This window comes from Anabrus simplex, chromosome 2, assembly GCF_040414725.1.
Source record: "Anabrus simplex isolate iqAnaSimp1 chromosome 2, ASM4041472v1, whole genome shotgun sequence".
NCBI lineage: Eukaryota > Metazoa > Arthropoda > Insecta > Orthoptera > Tettigoniidae > Anabrus > Anabrus simplex.
In genome coordinates this window covers 288,573,386-288,592,322 of record NC_090266.1, presented here as the reverse complement: position 1 = coordinate 288,592,322, position 18,937 = coordinate 288,573,386, and the positions used below count along the sequence as shown (strand labels likewise).

Genomic DNA, 18,937 nt, shown 5'->3' with positions numbered 1-18,937 from the left:
TCCCATCGTCGCCATAAGATGTATCTGTGTCGGTGCGACATAAAGCAAATTTTGAAAAAAAGAAAAAAACCCACCAGGGTTATTGGTAAAACTTTGACAACAAGAAAAATACAAATGAATTGTATGTTGGGTATTCAGCCCGAGAGCTGGTCTGATCCTCTGAAGCACTGCCAACAGCTGTCATAAATAGCCTAGGCATCACTGAAGAGGCATACTAGGGAATAGAGGAGTGAAGTAGTTTCCCGTTCCTTTCCTCACCGAGCCAGTAGTTGCTATTACATATCAGTGCGCCAAGCCCACTGAAATGCATGCACCAACCGACCCTATGAGTGATATTTTCACACCATTCATAACGGACTGCTGCATAAGGAATGGTATTACTAGCATCACTCATACTTCAGTCACTTTCATGTTATCAAAGCCAAGGATGAGACAGAGACAGGTCAATGAAAGTAGCAAATTTGATATAGCCCATACCAGAAGACATAGTGCACTGTAAACCATTCATCTCGCCAGCAAAGGCATACAAATGAATTAACAATAAGAAATCTGACCAAAAGGGAAAATAATGTGAGATGGGCGAGGGAATAGGAAGGAAGAGTCTGGCTGTTTAACTTATCTTACACCCACCCATGTGAGGTGCATTTGTTCCCTAGAAACACTTATTGTTCATCTTTCCAGTTGTCTACACGTAATGTTAAGCAGCACCAAGACCAAGTTTATTTGTTTAGGAGCAAAGTTCTCCTATAAAAGGAGAGAACACAACAAACCATGAAAAATGGCATAAAATTTATACTACATATGTTGCCCTGGGCAAATGAGTAAAGAGTTCAAGTAGAACTTCTAAGGTAGAATGAATTTTGCTCACCCAGTCCAGCGTTGACACGTCAGATGTTCCAGTTTGACAGAAGGAGATAAGTACGTGCGGACGAGCTGCATCAAGGTCAATGCTCCGTCCACACACAGTATTCCTCACTCATACCTGATTGCCGAGCTGGGGCTAGCACACTCATTTGTAGTGGATTGGAAAGAGGGGTGAGAAAGATCGAGAAGGATCTGTGATGCAGCCAATGACGTAGAATAGGGCAGGGTAGGGAGCAAACACATGCACAGTACACAACCAGCAAGCCGAGCAGACGAAGTAGAATGCCGGCGTTAATGTTGAAATAAATGTAGCAGCAGGCAGCCGATGATGATAACCGACGAAGCAGGAGAACAGGTAGACGATTTATGTAGTTGTGCCGTATGTTTTAGGCAATTCCCTTGCCCCCTTTGGGCTTTGTTGGCTGCCTGGTTGCGCCTTTAACATTGATGTTTGTTTTTTCCATTTATTATTTATTATTATTATTATTATTAGCTGTGTACGGCCTTTTACGGGTTATGATTTATAAATGTCACTAACTAGCTCCTTCTTTCGACGTTGATTTTCTCCCTTCATCCTGCCGCCGCGCTACCTTGGCAACATGCCTCCCCGCTCTTCCAGCCAATTGGGCTGGCCTTCCTCCCCTCCCTCCGGTCCGCCGCTCGCTTGTCGAGCTACGGACGGAGGTGAGGGACTTGACTTGCCTGATAGCCAGCAGCGGCTGATGTACTCGGTGCCTTGAGTTGTGGCGGCTGGTCCGTTTGGGTTTCGAACCCTGCCTTGTCCACGGTGTGGAGGTAAGCTCTTCTACAAGATAAAACTGATGTACTAGCGTGGGGTAGAACGAAGGGAGGATCTCACTATTGGGATTCCGAAATATTCAGTCCTACGACGTGCCTTTTAATGTTATCGTATACGGGCAGGCACCTTGAAAATTAGCTGCCACCTCCAATGTTACTGGTTAAGGATAATAGATTCTCTGCCATTGTATGTACTGAGTGCTTTTGAACGGACGGCAGTTTGAATGGTTGAATTTTGTTTTTAATGTTCTGGCTCAATGCCCAGTATGAATGTACTTAGTTCACAGCCTGAAGCTGTCTCGAGATTTAAACTATATTGTACGTGTTAACACGTTTAAAGGAAAACCCACTAAGGGGATTTGTATTGAAAATAAATGTGGTTATTCACTAAAAGGAATGTTAGTTTGAAACAGGCCCAGGCCCATGCGCTTTTACCTTCATTCCTTCCCCTGTGGGGATGTTTGTAAACCTACGCAGGGGTACAGAGTGGTAGCCCGGAGCGTGGTTGAATGGGCCTGGTTTCAATTCGAGTATTATTCCGTTTAGTTGCGAGTGTACTCTTCGAATTCTTTCGACCTGAGGGTCCAACAGTGTTCGAGCATTATGGCGGCTCGAGATGTCTCTTATCCGGGGGCCTTGCGAAAGGAAGAGTTATTGTATGAACTGCTCATTAGGAATTTGTAGTCAAAAGGAACGGTGAAAAGCGATGAGAATTTATTAAGGTCGAACCTTGATAAACCTATTACTGTGCCTGTTTATACTGATAGCGAGGTCGGTGGGGCGACGTCCTTGATCCGAGCAAACTTAACAGAGATCATCTCAGTCATGGATTTTTTGGAAACTGATATTGCTTCGGTTCATCAGTTAAAGAGGGTTCAAGGTCGTCTGAGCCACTATTTACATAGGATCGAAGATTTGGAGAAAAGCCAATCAGAGTTTGACCGGAGATTGACTGGCAATCAGTGTGGGTTTGATTGGCAATCATCCTATGTGAGTTGCAGAAACAGCAATCAGTGTTTGATTGACGATCAATCTCCCATCAGATTTGACCAGCAAATTCATGCTGATCAAGCACTGATTCTCCAATCAATTCTTGCAGTCGTTAAAACACAAGGATGCTATTCTTTTGTTAAATACATCTGATTTAACGTTTCAGTGATAAATAAATCCAAGTTCGTGTAGAAAATGGGATTTGAGTGACGTACTGTTTTGTTTTCCGTAGTCATTATTCTCACATATAACCTCAGTGTTGAACATGGAACGATTAATTTATACCACCCAAATCTTGAAATAAATATTTATCTCTGGCATTTTTATATCTGTATAAAACAAGAATTTTTAGAATTAATAAGCCAACATGACAAAACTTCAGCCTATCCCGCAGCATGTTTGTTTATGTTTTGTAATTTTCGTACCGTGCCGTACTCCTACTCCTGCCGTGGCCTGTTCGCCGGTCAGTTGTTACGAGTGTATCTAGTACAGTAATTTATTAACATGGATTCTTCTGACGAAGAAATCTTCGAACAATATGAAGAAATTATATTAAGAAGATGAATTTTTCATGATAGACATGAACTGTTTTTTATGTGTAACGAAAGTGAGTTTGTGAAAAGATTTAGGTTAAGTAAGGACGCGTGTGTTTTTTTGTTGTCAATTGAGGAAAGAATTTGTAGACAAACAAATAGAAACCACCCCCTCTCTCCCATGAACCAGCTTCTAATAACACTTCCGTTTTACGCTACTGGGTGTTTTCAGATTGTTTTGGGTAACTTGGTAGGGGTTCACAAATCAACCATCTGCAGAGTGGTTAGGCAAGTGACACACGAGATTGCAATGCTCGCCGAAACTTTGATCCAACCCCCCACTACTGACAGAGAACGTCAGGAAATTCAAAGAGAATTTTCTGCCATGTCAGTGTTTCCAAGAGTGATTGGTTGTATAGACTGTACTCACATTCCCATCATATCACCAGGTGGAAATGATGCAGAACTGTACCGCAATAGAAAAGGTTTCTTTTCTATAAATGTACAGGCAGTCTGTACACCTTCATTAAAGTTCTGGAATGTTGTAGCCCGTTGGCAGGGATCTACACATGACAGCACCATATTTTTAATGAGTAGGCTGCGTGCTCAGTTTGTCAATAGAGAAATGGGCAATGGAATCCTTTTAGGTGATGGAGGTTACCCATGCTCAAATTTTCTATTGACACCCTTAGTAAATCCCAGGACTGAACCAGAGATGATGTACAATTCTACTCTGGTATACACTCGGAACTGCATCGAACGAGCATTTGGAGTTGTAAAAAGAAGGTTCCCATGCTTGTCAGTGGGTCTTTGGTTCAGACTGGGAAGGCAAAGATCTACCACTTTAGAATGCATTACTGCATGTTTTGCACTCCACAACCTACTACTGGAGAGAGGAGAAAATGATCCCCCACCTCTCGATGAAGATATAATTGCAAGAATGTACCCAGAGGCAGATGAGGATGAACTACTTGCAGGAGGAAGAGGAAATGGGAGAAATGCAGTCAGAGCTGCTCTCATAAATACACATTTTATGGAAGTGGCAGAAAGGTAAATAAAGTTTTAACACATTCTCTCACTGAAATGGAAATTATTTATTCATTTCTCTATTTAAAATGGCTCTCTTTATTTCTAATTCTGTTTTTGCCATCTGGAGATTTTGTGCGTAAAATATCCATCTCTAACTCATGCTTTTCCAGTAAGAGTTGGCGTCTAAAATCAGTGAAATCTGTTTTGCTGGCAGTGTAGTCTCCCAGCCTGTTCCTCTTTTTGTGCCTTACATGCTCGGAAGAAACACATGAGTTGGATCTGGATATTCTGCCTCCTCTCAAAATTTGTGACACCGCATGCGGATGCTGAACTGCTGACTGTGAATGTGAATTTTTATTTGAAGGAGACGAAGACAAGAGAACAGGTGAAACTTCATCTTCTGTGCGATCTGCAGAATCACCACAGCCAGCAGTCGCAGTGAGATGTGTCACAACAGGGACGGAAACATCTAACAGGGTTTCCTGCGTATCCTGTAATGAAGAGATGCATTCCATTAATTAGATGTCAAAACTTTCAATAGAATAGTTTGTCATTATTTGAGATAATATATTTGAAATTAGTTTGAGGTAACAACTAAAATCTGTATTTATTTATTTATTTCTGCATTCTCCTTAATATTACTCTCCTATATGTCAGGCTCCCTTCCAAACCATCAGCACTCTGCGTTCTTCCTATTTATGTTTTGCAGGAAGTGAGAGTTTTCTACAGCATGTAATGCATCCAGATTATGATGCTCAAACAGGTTGTGATTCTCAGGGCAAAAGGCACCTTTAGATTTTTTTAAACTTAAACTGAAATAAGTTAACATTCTCTAGGTCAAACTCTATTACACTGTGAAAAGATACCACTGAACTTCATCATTCAGTTTACCAGGCACTGCAGTTCAACTATCTGTAACTTTGTTTTGTTTGCCAACTTGTTTATCTTCACACATACTAGACTGTACCATACTACTTTGTCTTACATTTTGCAAGTACATAATTCAGTTACATTTTTTCAATATTCTTATATATACACTCTTCCTTTCATTGGTTATTTATTCAATTTTAGGTTATCTCCACATCACTTTTGTATCCTGTTACTGTTATGTAATTATGAAAGGATACTCTCTCATTCAAAACCAGTAATATTCATAACTATTTTTGATGTTAAATTAAAGTTACTTTTGATCTGAATGAAGTCCTTATCATGTTGTGTATTTTATTATGTTGAGATAGCACACAAGAGAGAAAGTCATGTTTACTGACTTCAAACTGCACATTTGCAGTGGAGAGGATGCAATCAATGAGAATAGATGAACATTTACTCTGAAGAAACATGCAGAGAAATTAGTTCACATAAGCAGTGAATAGTGGAATAGTGGTTAAATAGGTCCTGTCAGGACTGCAAGAGTGATCTATTTCCCCACAACATATGGCACAGAATTATGAAGTAATACTTCCCAGCAGAATTTTTATAAATTTTGCAGAAACTAGCCATTAAGTTGGATACCTAGCAAAATTCAAATAAAATGAACTGTGCAAACACCTACACGTTCAAAACAATGTGTAATGTTATAAAACTCAGATATACTGTTCATTACTGCAGTACAAGACAAAAAGACTTGCTTGCACTGGTAGGCTGCAAGCTTTTAGAATTTTCAAAAAACAAGCCTAGCTATATGGGTAGAAATAATGTTTATGCCTTACACATGTGCTCATAAATTAAGGTTAATTCTGAAGCAGCTGCAAACAAAATTTTGGTGTGCATGTTGTGGCTTGAAATCACTGTACCAAACACCTTGCAGTAACTGTGATCTTGGTCAGATGGGTGGTGGTGTTTAACTGGACCGATGACTCACAGGTGTGATTCTGCTGTCAGTGGTGATTGTGAGTTGGAAATGGCTCAAAACTCACATAATGATGATATAATGAGGGGCAGGATAGAGAAGGGACTAGAGGCTGGCCTAATGCAGAAGGGTGTACTACAGGACCTACATATGCCATGAAGTGTCATCTCACCAGGCATAAAATATATCTTGGCAATACAGCAGAGAACATCTACAGTGTACAAGAAAGGTATCTCACCATAAGTGCACGAGTACTGCAAGGGCACCTTGCTGCTCCCACTGGAACAGTTGTTCCTGGACACACAGTGCACAGATGACTCAACGAGCATGGAGGCCTACAATTTACATTCCACTGACCAATGCCCACAGAGGAGCCTGTAATGCCTGGTATAGAGTGGACCCAGGTTCGCTTCACTGACTATTCCAAGTATACTCTCAAGAGTGATTTTTGTCACGCAATCGTCTGGCGTGAAATATGAACGAGGTATCTACCTGCTATAAGCAGCATTATGTAGGGAACTGCAACACATCTGTTGTACCAGGATGTCAATCTGCAAAATTACACCTGCCTTTTAAGGAATGCAGTGGGTCCCACGTTCCTACTGATGGATGACAATGCACAACTACATTGGGCTGCGATCAACCATGAAACAGAAGACACCAGATGAATGGCTTGGCCTATCCATTCCCATATTCTAAACCTCATTGAGCGTGCCTGAAATGCTCTCTGTCGATGTGTGGGTGCATGTTTTCCCCTCCCACAAATCTTCTGGAGCTATGACAGGCACTGGTGCAAGAATGAGAGACCATCTCCCAACAGCTGCTCGACAACCTGATCCACAATACATCTACCCATTGTACTGTATGTACAGTATCTATGTGCATGGTCATCACATACCACACTGAAACCTGTGTATATGGTCAAAAGAATAGTTATGCATCACATGTGTACATTGGTTCTTTCTTGCATGTTTGACTGTATCTATGCTGTCAGCACTAGTTTAGTACAAAGTCATGCCCCATGGTACCAAAAGCTCATATTATCCTTAATTTATGAGCAAGAGCATGTTTTAAATCTCAAAATATCAGCTATTCTGGAACAGTCAAGTGAGATTCTTTACTGATACAGTTTATTACTTGGTTAATGAATATCTGGAGGAGTATAACTTTTACTCCATCCAGTCATGCATGCATTTGCATTTTTGTCCAAGTTGTTTCTTGTATTACAGATGATCTTTGTTTGTTAATCACAAAGAAACATAAACTACCATTAAGACCTATTAGAAAATATTTAATGTATATACTGTATATTGAAAATAGAAATATCTGATGTTATTTTCCATGAAAATACTAGTTGCTGAAATATATATATATATTTTTTACAAGTTGCTTTACGTCGCACCGACACAGACAGGTCTTATGGCGACGATGCGACAGGAAGGGGCTAGGAGTGGAAGGAAGCAGCCGTGGCCTTAATTAAGGTACAGCACCAGCCTTTGCCTGGTGTGAGAATGGGAAACAGTGGAAAACCATCTTCAGGGCTGCTGACAGTACGGTTCGAACCCACTATCTCCCAAATACTGGACACTGGACACACTTAAGCGACTGCAGGTATCGAGCTCTGTACTGAAAAATAGAGCTCCATTCTCTCCAAATGTGATCATTATGGAAATAAAAACTACAAAAATATTTAATATCTAAGAATTCAGTGCAGCCAGGCAATACATGCTAAGGTACATGATTATTATAGGCCTAAAGTTTTAAAAATGTATATTTAAAATAAATTAAAATAAATTTAAAATATGGACTTTCCTACATATTTTTATCTTGCAAACTATATAATATAAAAAAAATAAGACTCTTGTAGGCTAGTTGTTAGATGTTCCATGTGCAGCACACAGGCATCTCTCTGCAACATACAGTCTTGTTGCTAGTGAGATGTTCCACATGCAGCACTCACATCGGCTTACTTGCAATGAACTGTTGCCAGTTGCACAACTCCAGAAGTTGTGTGGGGGAGAAACAGGTAAGGGTGTATGGGACATAGACTGTCTTTCAACAAATTGGGCTACAGCTTCCCTTTTTTGGTTTGTGGCCAGTGACAAAGATCAATTTTTGTCTAACACTGATTTTGTTTCTGTCATTGGCCTGTATCGTTTAGGAATTTTTTTTTATTATTATTAGTCTACGTATGTATTGGATAGTGACAAAAACATTGATCTGACATGTCAGGGGTGTTCATCAAACAGCCCTCAGAGGGAATGAGTGGCTGTAAAGGACTTTTTATTGTACAGTAACTTAGTTAGAAAGGAAATATCTCTCTCTTTTTGCTTCTGGGAAGATTTCCATTGTTTACCTTTTGCTATAATGTAATTTACACTTCAGAGGGTCTTATTAACCATCTACCCCTGATCCTTTCGTAGTCATTGATAAGTAGGCTAATGTAGTTAGGTACATATATTTTACAACCTAAATTATACAAAGTTTATTTATACTTGCCTCAAGATTGGAGGTATCCTCAGAACTTCCTTCAAACACCTGATATTGGCCATCGCTATCACAGGAATTGGTTAACGGTGCAAAATGGGAGTTTGGCCTGGATACCAGTCTTTCCCCATCTGCATCCAAGCTTTTTCTAAATGTCCCGCCACCAGTTTTGTAGAGTTCAGCCTGGAAAGGTGATAAGAGAATTGATGACGTAATGTTTCAATTGCTCATTATGTTTTCAAAGTTCCTCTATATAGTACCAATTTCATTTTTTTTTTTTTAATCTGAAGTGGTTTATTCTTCGTTAAATATACTGAAATGTTAAATGTACAAGGTGTAATTATCTTATAAGGAGCTATGTAATGTTCTGTTATCCATAGTCAATAATCTAACATAACCTCAACTAATACCGGTTTTGGACACAGAACAACTCAGATTTTAACAAATTATCGCAAATGAAATTCCTTGAAATAAGTATTGGTACTTATCTGTGGCATATTAAACTTCTGTACACTCAAAATTTGAATTAATTAACCAACAACATGATAAAACTTAAACTTACCTTATCAACTGCAGCCTGTTTCTTTGCTCTTCTTTTAAAATTTTCAAAGGCAATTTTCAGCTGCTGTGGTGTCCTGGAACATTCGCAACTGGCTTCATTGAAATCAGAAGCAATTTCCTTCCAAGCCGTCTCTTTTTGTTTTGCCCACACAGCATCTTGTTTTTTTTATTTTCGATTATATGCATGTATCCCTCAACTATATTAAGTAAGAGGGCTCTATCATTTAATGAAAAATTCGGCCCTCTCATTTTCTTAGTGGGGATATCATTCATTTTAAGCCGAAAACTAATATCGCTTCAAAACCCGCTATTTTTCACTTTTCCAAACACGATCTGGATCAGCTGTTCTCTGATTCACTGCCACTTTGATGTCTCTGCTACACACCTTCCTTAACGAATCAACACGGCAGTGGTCACTAGTTGCGCTGTTGCCAGATATAGTTTCTCCTCAGATTTTCAATCAGTAAATTGGAGAAACCTGATCGGGGTTTAGGTTTCCTGCAACGCGCTCTGAAATTAAAGTTGATGGGCAATCAGCTGATCTTCCATCAAGGACTGATTTGATGGACCTTTCTGCAACCGGCCCTTAGAACTTAAAGATGACCTTAAGGGTCAGGTTGAGGTATTGCAATCGGAAACCTCCACTTTATTAGAGAAGGTTGATTCATGGTTGATGAGGTTGTCAGGTAAATCTAAGAACACTTGCCTTTCCGTTACTGCGGCTGAAGGTGAGTCGAATAAGGCAGTTGACGGAGTTGAGTTAAATGGGCAGTCGGCCCCTTTGTCTATGCCTCCATTAAGAGATCGTGACGGCCTTTCAGGCAAGGATCAGCAGTCTACTTCGGTGCTCTATAACGCAGGGTTTTCTAGTCTTCCTCACCCCTTGAGTCTGGTGTTAAAAAAGGCTTCTTGTTATTCGGTCAGTTCGGCGAGTGAGATTGTGTCGTTCCTTCGATTTTTGGTCGAATTCCAGGACCATGCCTTGGTCTTTGGAATGTCGAACGTACAGGTCCTCCAAATTATTTACCCCTATGCCACCGATGTGTTAGCTGATAAAATCGTTCATGCCATAGCGGCCCAAACTTCCGTGCACGAGTTCCATGCGAACTTGTTGACCTATTTTATTCCTGCACGTGCGCTTAATTCCTTAATTCAGAAACATTATTTTAGAGTGCAGCGTTTAGAGGAGAGCTTGTCTGACTTTATTTCGGATATTAAATTTTATGCTCGGGTGTTCGCACTTGGTTACTCTGAAGAGCAAATGGTGTCTACGATCGTGGAGGGCATCTCCCCTAATTATCGGTCTTATGTGTGTTTTGCTACTCGCCCTCGTACATTTAGCGAACTCGAGGCTGTGGTGGTATCTGCCGAGGGAGTTCGGCACGCCGACTCTCTCCGCGAGTCGAATGTACCTTTGTCAGACCAACGTACTCAGCCGCCATCGTCTGGGAAGCTTGCTCTTGTTAGGAAGTGTTACGCCTGTGGGGCAATAGATCATTTGCGTAATCGATGTCCTTCTCGTACTTCCACCAATTCCTCGCCTAATGCCGGTGGTAGTGAGAGGAATAACACGGGGTTATCGGGAGTCGTCTGCTTTCGATGTGGGTTAGCGGGACACATGGCGAGGCGGTGTCCTAATCGTTCCGCAGAGCTCTGACTAGGCCGGGAGTCGGTTTCCATTCCAGCCGGCCCTTCTTCCCTTGTTGTTGAGAGACGTGATTCCCATTTTCCTTTTCAGTCTGGGGTTGATTGCCCACCGGACTGCTTGGAAATATCGGGTGATGTTAAGGGTTTCGCTCCCTTTATTTCGATTGAGTTAAATAATTAACCTGCTCAAGCACTCTTGGACTCGGGAAGTGTCCTTTCCCTTGTGAGTGAATCTTGGGTTATTTCACACAAGGCCATTTGTAAAATTGCTAATATTCAGCCTGTATCCTTTTCGTGTATTTCGGCTAACCTGTCTAAACTTGAAGTAATTGGTTTAATCAAATGTAAGATTCGCATCTCCAATTTTACGTGGAAGTATAGCTTTTATGTGGCCAAGGATTTATCGTGTCCTGTGGTGCTTGGGGCTAATTTTTTTGCTTATGCTGGGCTCGTGTTAGACATGCAAAATAGCCATTGCTGGTTTAAGTTTGCTGAACGGGAAAAACTAAGTTTGTCTTTGCATAATTCTGCTTTAGCTTCATGTGTCGCGCCCCCTCAAAACGAAATGGTCTCCGACCTTAGCCATTTGTCGGAGGATAAGGCACAGTGCATTAGGGAGATATGTAGTGCGTTTCCTGATGTTTTTACAGAAAAATTGGGAGTTACTAACATACTTGAGTATAAGATCGAAGTCACTGATTCCGTCCCTGTGAGGATTCCTCCTTATCGCCTTTCGCCTCGTAAAATGCAGGCGTTGAAGCAAATTATTAACAAAATGCTGGATGACGGGATCATACGACCTTCTACTTCGTCATACTCCTCTCCCATTTTTCTTCTTCCAAAACCGCAAGGTGGCTTTCGCCCGGTTCTTGACTACAGAGTGTTAAATAAGATCGTATTGCAATTGGTTCCTCTTCCAGATCTGCACTCGTGTTTTTCGTGGTTCAAACGGGCCAAGTATTTTACTGTCGTGGATTTGAACCAAGCTTACTATCAAATTCCCTTGGCCGAAGAATCTCGTCACTTAACTGCATTCGCGACTGACTGGAACCTATACGAATTTTGCCGGGTGCCTTTTGGCATTTCTACGGGGGCTGCCGTGTTGACTAAGCTCCTTGATCACTTGTTTTCGGACATCAAATTCAGCTATTTGTACCATTATTTGGATGACGTAGTCGTGTACTCCGAAACTTTTGAAGATCATCTTCAGCATCTCAAGGAAGTCTTGACACGCTTGCGTCAAGCCGGGTTGATGGTTAAGCTCTCTAAGGTCTCTTTTGCTAGGCCTCAGATGTCCTTTCTTGGTCATATCGTTTCCCCTAGCGGGGTCTCGGTTGACCAATCTCGCACCCAGGCTATTCACCAGTTCCGGCCCCCGACGGATGTTAAAGGCGTCGCTCGGTTTGTGGGGATGATAAATTTCTTTCGCAAGTTCATCCCAAACTTCGCTAATCGTGCTGCCCCGCTTAACTCGCTTCGTCGTAAGGGGGTTAAATTTGAATGGGGGTCTTCGCAGCAGGCAGCCTTTGAGGACTTGAAAATGGCTATAGCTAACGCCTCCTCGTCCGCTGTCGCGGCGGTTTTGTTACAGGATTCAGAATCGGGTAGGCGCCCCATCGCGTACGCCTCTAGGACGCTATCCCCGCTCGAGTCGAAGTATTCGGTTTATGAGCTTGAGGGTTTAGCGGTTTTGTTCGCCCTAGAGAAGTTTAGGATGTATTTGGAGCATGTTAAGTTTCTGCTCGAAACCGATAATCAGGCGCTTAGCTGGGTCCTTGGTAAGCCTAGAAGGACCGGTCGCTTAGCCAGATGGGCTATTCGCATTTTCGCTTTCCAGTTCGATGTCCACCATATCCGGGGGATGGAAAATGTCGTCGCCGATTCCTTAAGTCGAATGTTCTCTGACCACTATGTTGGTTCTTCTGAGTCAACAGGGTCGGAACCCGTGCTCTCGTTACCTCTTTCCGGTGGTATCCTATTAGATACCCCCTTGCTGTTCCACCAGATTGCTAAAATTCAGGGTGAGGATCCGGTGTTGGGCCCTATTATTCAGGATCTTAAAACCGGGCAGAATATTGCCCCCTACGTCTTGAGAAACAATGTTCTGTGCTGCCCTTCCCGGGCCGATAAGAAAATGAAAGTGGTTATCCCCTCGGTCTTGGTTCCGGTGATTTTTAAATATTATCACGAAACTCCTTTAGGTGGTCATCTAGGAGTGTTCAAGACTAGGGAGAAGATTCGGGAGAACTTCATCTGGAAAGGCCTAGATGGGGAAGTTCGCGAGATAGTTAAGGCCTGTAAGGTCTGTGGCCTTAGCAAGCCTACTGTGAACTCGAGAATGGGTCTCTTGTCGTCCCACCAAGCTACTCGCCCCATGGAGCGGATGTATATTGATTACGTGGGACCCCTCCCCCGGTCAAAGGGCGATGGGAATAGGTTTATTTTGGTTTGTGTGGACGGGTTTACCCGTTTTTCTTGGTTTTTTCCCACCAGACTTGCTACCGCTGAAACTACAATTAGATGCCTTAAGTCCATCTTTTCATCCTTTGGGCCGTGTCAATTTTTGGTGTCCGACAATGCTAGGGCATTTACTTCCAATTTGTTTAGAAGATTTTGTTTCAGTCTTTCGATTTCCCATGTCACGACTTCCCCACATTACCCTCAGCCTTCGTATGCTGAAAGGGTCAATCGCAACCTTCGTTCGGCCCTCATTGCTTTCCACCATCAGGATGTGTCGAGATGGGATACCTCGCTTCCTTGGCTCGCCTTCGCCTTCAACTCAGCTGTCCATGAAGCTCACAAATTTTCTCCAATTTCCCTGATGTTTTCTTTCGTGCCAAATTCTCCTATTTCCAACTTATGGAATATTAATGAGTTGCTTCCCGAGAAGATTGTTCCTCCTAACATTAGGGAAATTTGGAAGAAGGCGAAGCATAACCTTAAGGTGTCGTACGAGCAGAAGCGTGCCCGCTACGATCAAGGCCGCCGACCTACCGATTTGGTTGTCGGTGACAAGGTGTTTATTAAAAACTTTGTGCCATCTGGGAAATTAGGTCCACGTTTCAGAGGCCCCTGTACTATTCTCGATTTCCTCACCCCCGTCACCTTGCTGGTCAGTGACCCGGAGACCAAGAGAGTTTTGAGAGTGCACCTGTCTCAGGTTAAGCCCGCTTGAGAGTTGGCCTTCGCGCTTTTCATGTTTCCTTTGTTTATTACTTTTGATTTTCTTCCACCTCAGTGGGTTTTCCTATTCTTAATGGGTAATTTAATTATCTTGGCAATTTTGCCTTCTTAATTGTTTTATCTGAGCATGTTTGTAAATCCTCCTGGAGTTCCCCCCGCGTCCTTTTGCTGACCTCCACACCGTTGATTGTGCCGCCGCGGCGCCTCGACTGACGTTCCGCCTCATCACCTGACTATCTACTTGCTTCAACGTGCTGCTGGCTGTCTGATTTGTGTTTGCAGTGTCGGGAAGATCGTCGCCTGTGCCCCCAAGCTTCGAGGGAGGGCCCCCCGCTGGAGCTGGCCCCTGGGCATCTTACTCTCCTGAGGCCGTGTGTCAGCGGCAAAATCTTGCAAACTGCAGCATGTGTCACCTCGCCCTAAGTTACGGGGTTCGAACTTTCTCAACCATCACCATTGTTGGGTGATGTGCTGGGCCGCCTACTCCTAGGCCTTACCATCTTGCGGACCTGTTGCCAATGCTGGCCAGTCTGGTCCAATTGTGTGTTTTGGGACTCATCAGCTCTGTCATTTGTCATCGTGTCATCCCGGGAAGACATATTTCTTCATATTTCATCTCTCATCTCCACAAGGAAGAACTCGTCGAAAACAAATGATGAAAATTGTATATCAAGATGTATATTTGTGTAAAACTCTTGTATGTTTCTTCAAAAAAAAAAAAGAAAAAAGATGCCCCTTCTACCCCCCCCCCTGTTAAGGGTCTTGGGAGGGGAGATCTGTGCCGTATGTTTTAGGCAATTCCCTTGCCCCTTTGGGCTTTGTTGGCTGCCTGGTTGCGCCTTTAACATAGACGTTTGTTTTTTCATTTATTATTTATTATTATTATTATTATTAGCTGTGTACGGCCTTTTACGGGTTATGATTTATAAATGTCACTAACTAGCTCCTTCTTTCGACGTTGATTTTCTCCCTTCGTCCTGCCGCCGTGCTACCTTGGCAACATGCCTCCCCGCTCTTCCAGCCAATTGGGCTGGCCTTCCTCCCCTCCCTCCGGTCCGCCGCTCGCTTGTCGAGCTACGGACGGAGATTAAGAAACTTGACTTGCCTGATGGCCAGCAGCGGCTGATGTACTCGGTGCCTTGAGTTGTGGCGGCTGGTCCGTTTGGGTTTCGAACCCTGCCTTGTCCACGGTGTGGAGGTAAGCTCTTCTACAAGATAAAACTGATGTGCTAGCGTGGGGTAGAACGAAGGGAGGATCTCACTATTGGGATTCCGAAATATTCAGTCCTACGACGTGCCTTTTAATGTTATTGTATACGGGCAGGCACCTTGAAAATTAGCTGCCACCTCCAATGTTACTGGTTAAGGATAATAGATTCTCTGCCATTGTATGTACTGAGTGCTTTTGAACGGACGGCAGTTTGAATGGTTGAATTTTGTTTTTAATGTTCTGGCTCAATGCCCAGTATGAATGTACTTAGTTCACAGCCTGAGGCTGTCTCGAGATTTAAACTATATTGTACGTGTTAACACGTTTAAAGGAAAACCCACTAAGGGGATTTGTATTGAAAATAAATGTGGTTATTCGCTAAAAGGAATGTTAGTTTGAAACAGGCCCAGGCCCGTGCGCTTTTTCCTTCATTCCTTCCCCTGTGGGGATGTTTGTAAACCTACGCAGGGGTACAGTAGTATTTATGATGAGAGTACGTTACATACTCCCGCCACCAGGTGGAATCCGAAGGATGGGTGGACGATGGATGACGAAGGTCCGTCGATGTCCAAGAGAGGCGCCTTCTCAGGAAAACGATCGTCGATGATGATAACCACCAATTCAGGAACAAAAAACACAAAAGCAGCAAAAAAATAGGAAGTACAAAAAAGATGGGAAAAGGTAAAAGAAAAGGGGAAGAAGGGAGAAAAGGAAAGAGGAATGCCAACAAGGTGGGGGTGGTTCGAACCGTGTACAGTGATCAGTTACAAAAATTTGTATAATTAGAGTGGTCTTAGTATATACATTATTATACAATGAAGTATTTTCCCATAGGAAAAGGAAGACAAAATCCTTAGAAAGGGAAGAGAGAATGTAAAATTACATGGGAGAGTCAGACATGAAATGGGGTGGTAGGAGGGAGCGGAACTGGGTGAGCAAAAGGAAATAATTTTTTTTCAGTAAGTATGTGTATATATATATACACATACATTATCATAATAGACTGTTATGCCTTTCAGCGTTCAGTCTGCAAGCCTCTGTGAATTTACTAAACGTCGCCACAATCCCCGATTTGCAACTAGTGTTGTGGCCTCATTTAGTTCTATACCTCTTATCTTTAAATCGTGAGAAACCGAGTCTAACCATCGTCGTCTTGGTCTCCCTCTACTTCTTTTACCCTCTATTGCAGAGTCCATTATTCTCCTAGGTAACCTATCCTCCATTCGCCTCCATTCGAAGCCGGTTTATGCACACAGCTTCATCCATCGAGTTCATTCCTAAATTAGCCTTTATCTCCTCATTCCGAGTACCTTCCTGCTATTGTTCCCACCGGTTTGTACCAGCAATCATTCTTGCTACTTTCATGTCTGTTACTTCTAACTTATGAATAAGATATCCTGAGTCCACCCAGCGTTCTCTCCCGTAAAGCAAAGTTGGTCTGAAAACAGACTGATGTAAAGATAGTTTCATCTGGGAGCTGACTTCCTTCTTACAGAATACTGCTGATCGCAACTGCGAGCTCACTGCATTAGCTTTACTACACCTTGATTCAATCTCACTTACTATATTACAGTGGCGGCCCGTGGCCAAATTATCCGGCGGGGCACAACTTATAAAATAATATGGACAGTCAAGTAGATATTTAAGGTATCGGTTGCAAAATATAACAATAATGCGCATGTGAATAAATACACTAACAACTGACTTGTAAATCAGCTTATCCCGTTTACAGTTGGTGCCAGTTAGATATTAACACCAAGGAAAAAGACAGTGAAAGGTGGGGTCAAAGGAAACGGGACACGAACCTGTGACCTCTCCATTTCCGGTCAAGTGTTATTTCACTGAGCTAAATGGCAAGGGATAAGCTGATCCACATTTCGTTTATAACCAGTTCCCCTACAAGTCAAGTAATAATGAATATACTAACCTTCTCATTTTTAGATTAAGTCTATTCTTCGATCCTTTGCTTGAGCAAATACTTCGATAACTCGCTGGTTGAAGTCGGGAATCGAACGTAGCATTTTACTTTCAATTGAAAGCATCGCCAGGGCCGTTAGTCTGTCTTGGCTCATCGTATTCCTCAAGAAGGTCTTTATTCGATTTAGAGTAGAGAAAACCTTTTTACTTTCCACTGTCGACATCGGGTTTGTAACAATGATGCTCAGTAACCTAACGCATTCATTGAAAGTGTCTTGCATATTGTTGCGCAGGAAAAGTTGCAAAAGCGCCGCAGCACCATCTGCCGCACGCACGTCTACCCTGGAATATAACTCTTCAAGTTCGGTCCTGAGCCTGGCTTTGTTCACTTTCGGGTACTTGTTTACGGTTGACGCGAAATTTTTTCCGGAAAGAGAGTACAAAATTCTCCAAAACTTGATACCCGAATAAGGTTGGCAGATGCTAAATGGTCTATTAGAAACACGGCAACCTCATTTAAGATAACTTGTTTTAATAAAGAAAACATCTGAAAGCAACTAAATCCCTGCATGAGCGATATGAACGCATTTTTAAATAAACAAGACTAAAATATTATTGGATTTACTTTAGTTACAGAATTGGTGAATTGGCTACACTGATGTTTGTAAAGCGCGGATATTTCTCGTGATCTGTTATTTGCTCTATGCGCATGCGCTGCAGAAGGCCTCAAGGATCTGAGTGCCCAACCAGAAGTACTCCCCGTCGCCCGCTCACCCACACAAGCCCACAGCTGTCATGGACTTTCACCATCTTCAAATACTGTGTTCTAATGCGCAGGCGCGTCGTTTGGGCACAAGACGGTCTAGTGCCCAGAGCTGCGCATTTCGCCTGCCACTCGCTTCGCAAGACTCCTGCAGTTATTATTGTCGCACTGACAGCAACAGCTTGTCTCTTTAAATACAAAAGGTATCCTCTCTTCGTGCTTAAAGACATGGTGGGTTTAAATACCTACCAAAATCCGTAATCCAGTTAAGAATATAACATTTCGCCGTGATAATATTTGTAGAAATAATTCTGTTGTTCGGCTGTAGCCCAACTAAATTATAAATTATTTCCTGAAATTCTGAGTGCAAAAACTTGACAGGGCACGTGCCCCTGTGCCCCTAAGGGCCCACCGCCACTGCTATATTACCATCCTGGGAGAACACACAACCTAAATACTTGAAGTTATCGACCTGTTCTAGCTTTGTATCACCAATCTGACATTCAATTCTGTTGAATTTCTTACCAACTGACATCAATTTAGTCTTCGAGAGGCTAATTTTCATACCATACTCATTGCACCTATTTTCAAGTTCCAAGATATTAGTCTGCAGGCTTTCGGCATAGTCTGCCATTAAGACCAAGTCGTCAGCGTAGGCCAAACTGCTTACTACATTTCCACCTAACTGAATCCCTCCCTGCCATTTTATACTTTTCAGCAGATGATCCATGTAAACTACGAACAGCAAAGGTGAAAGATTACAGCCTTGTCTAACCCCTGTAAGTACCCTGAACCAAGAACTCATTCTACCATCAATTCTCACTGAAGCCCAATTGTCAACATAAAAGCCTTTGATTGTTTTTAATAATCTACCTTTAATTCCATAGTTCCCCAGCATAGTGAACATCTTTTCCCTCGGTACCCTGTCATATGCTTTCTCTAGATCTACGAAACAGAAACACAACTGCCTATTCCTCTCGTAGCATTTTTCAATTACCTGGCGCATACTAAAAATCTGATCCTGACAGCCTCTCTGTGGTCTGAAACCACACTGGTTTTCATCCAACTTCCTCTCAACGACTGATCGCACCCTCTCTTCCAAGATG

The 18,937-nt window shown here is 42.4% G+C and overlaps 1 protein-coding gene across 1 annotated transcript; it reads right to left on the bottom strand.

The window, feature by feature from the left end:
- Positions 1-1,567: 1,567 nt before the first annotated feature.
- LOC136862780 (uncharacterized) lies at positions 1,568-10,731 on the bottom strand. Its single transcript, XM_067139033.2, has 4 exons — positions 10,614-10,731; positions 9,113-9,267; positions 8,563-8,733; positions 1,568-4,705 (listed from the first exon to the last, which is right to left on the bottom strand). The coding sequence occupies exons 1-4, from the start codon at positions 10,729-10,731 to the stop codon at positions 4,292-4,294; spliced, it is 858 nt and encodes a 285-aa protein (XP_066995134.2). The 3' UTR covers positions 1,568-4,291.
- Positions 10,732-18,937: the final 8,206 nt, after the last annotated feature.

What these genes read in the sequence shown, in the direction of transcription:
- LOC136862780 (XM_067139033.2), bottom strand. Translation starts at nt 10,731, where the DNA reads ATGTGTCCCGCTAACCCACATCGAAAGCAGACGACTCCCGATAACCCC. An exon ending in ACGAGAAGGACATCGATTAC is followed by an intron (nt 9,268 to 10,613) that starts GCAAATGATCTA and finishes AAAAAAAACAAG; the next exon opens with ATGCTGTGTGGGCAAAACAA. An exon ending in AACAGGCTGCAGTTGATAAG is followed by an intron (nt 8,734 to 9,112) that starts GTAAGTTTAAGT and finishes TCACCTTTCCAG; the next exon opens with GCTGAACTCTACAAAACTGG.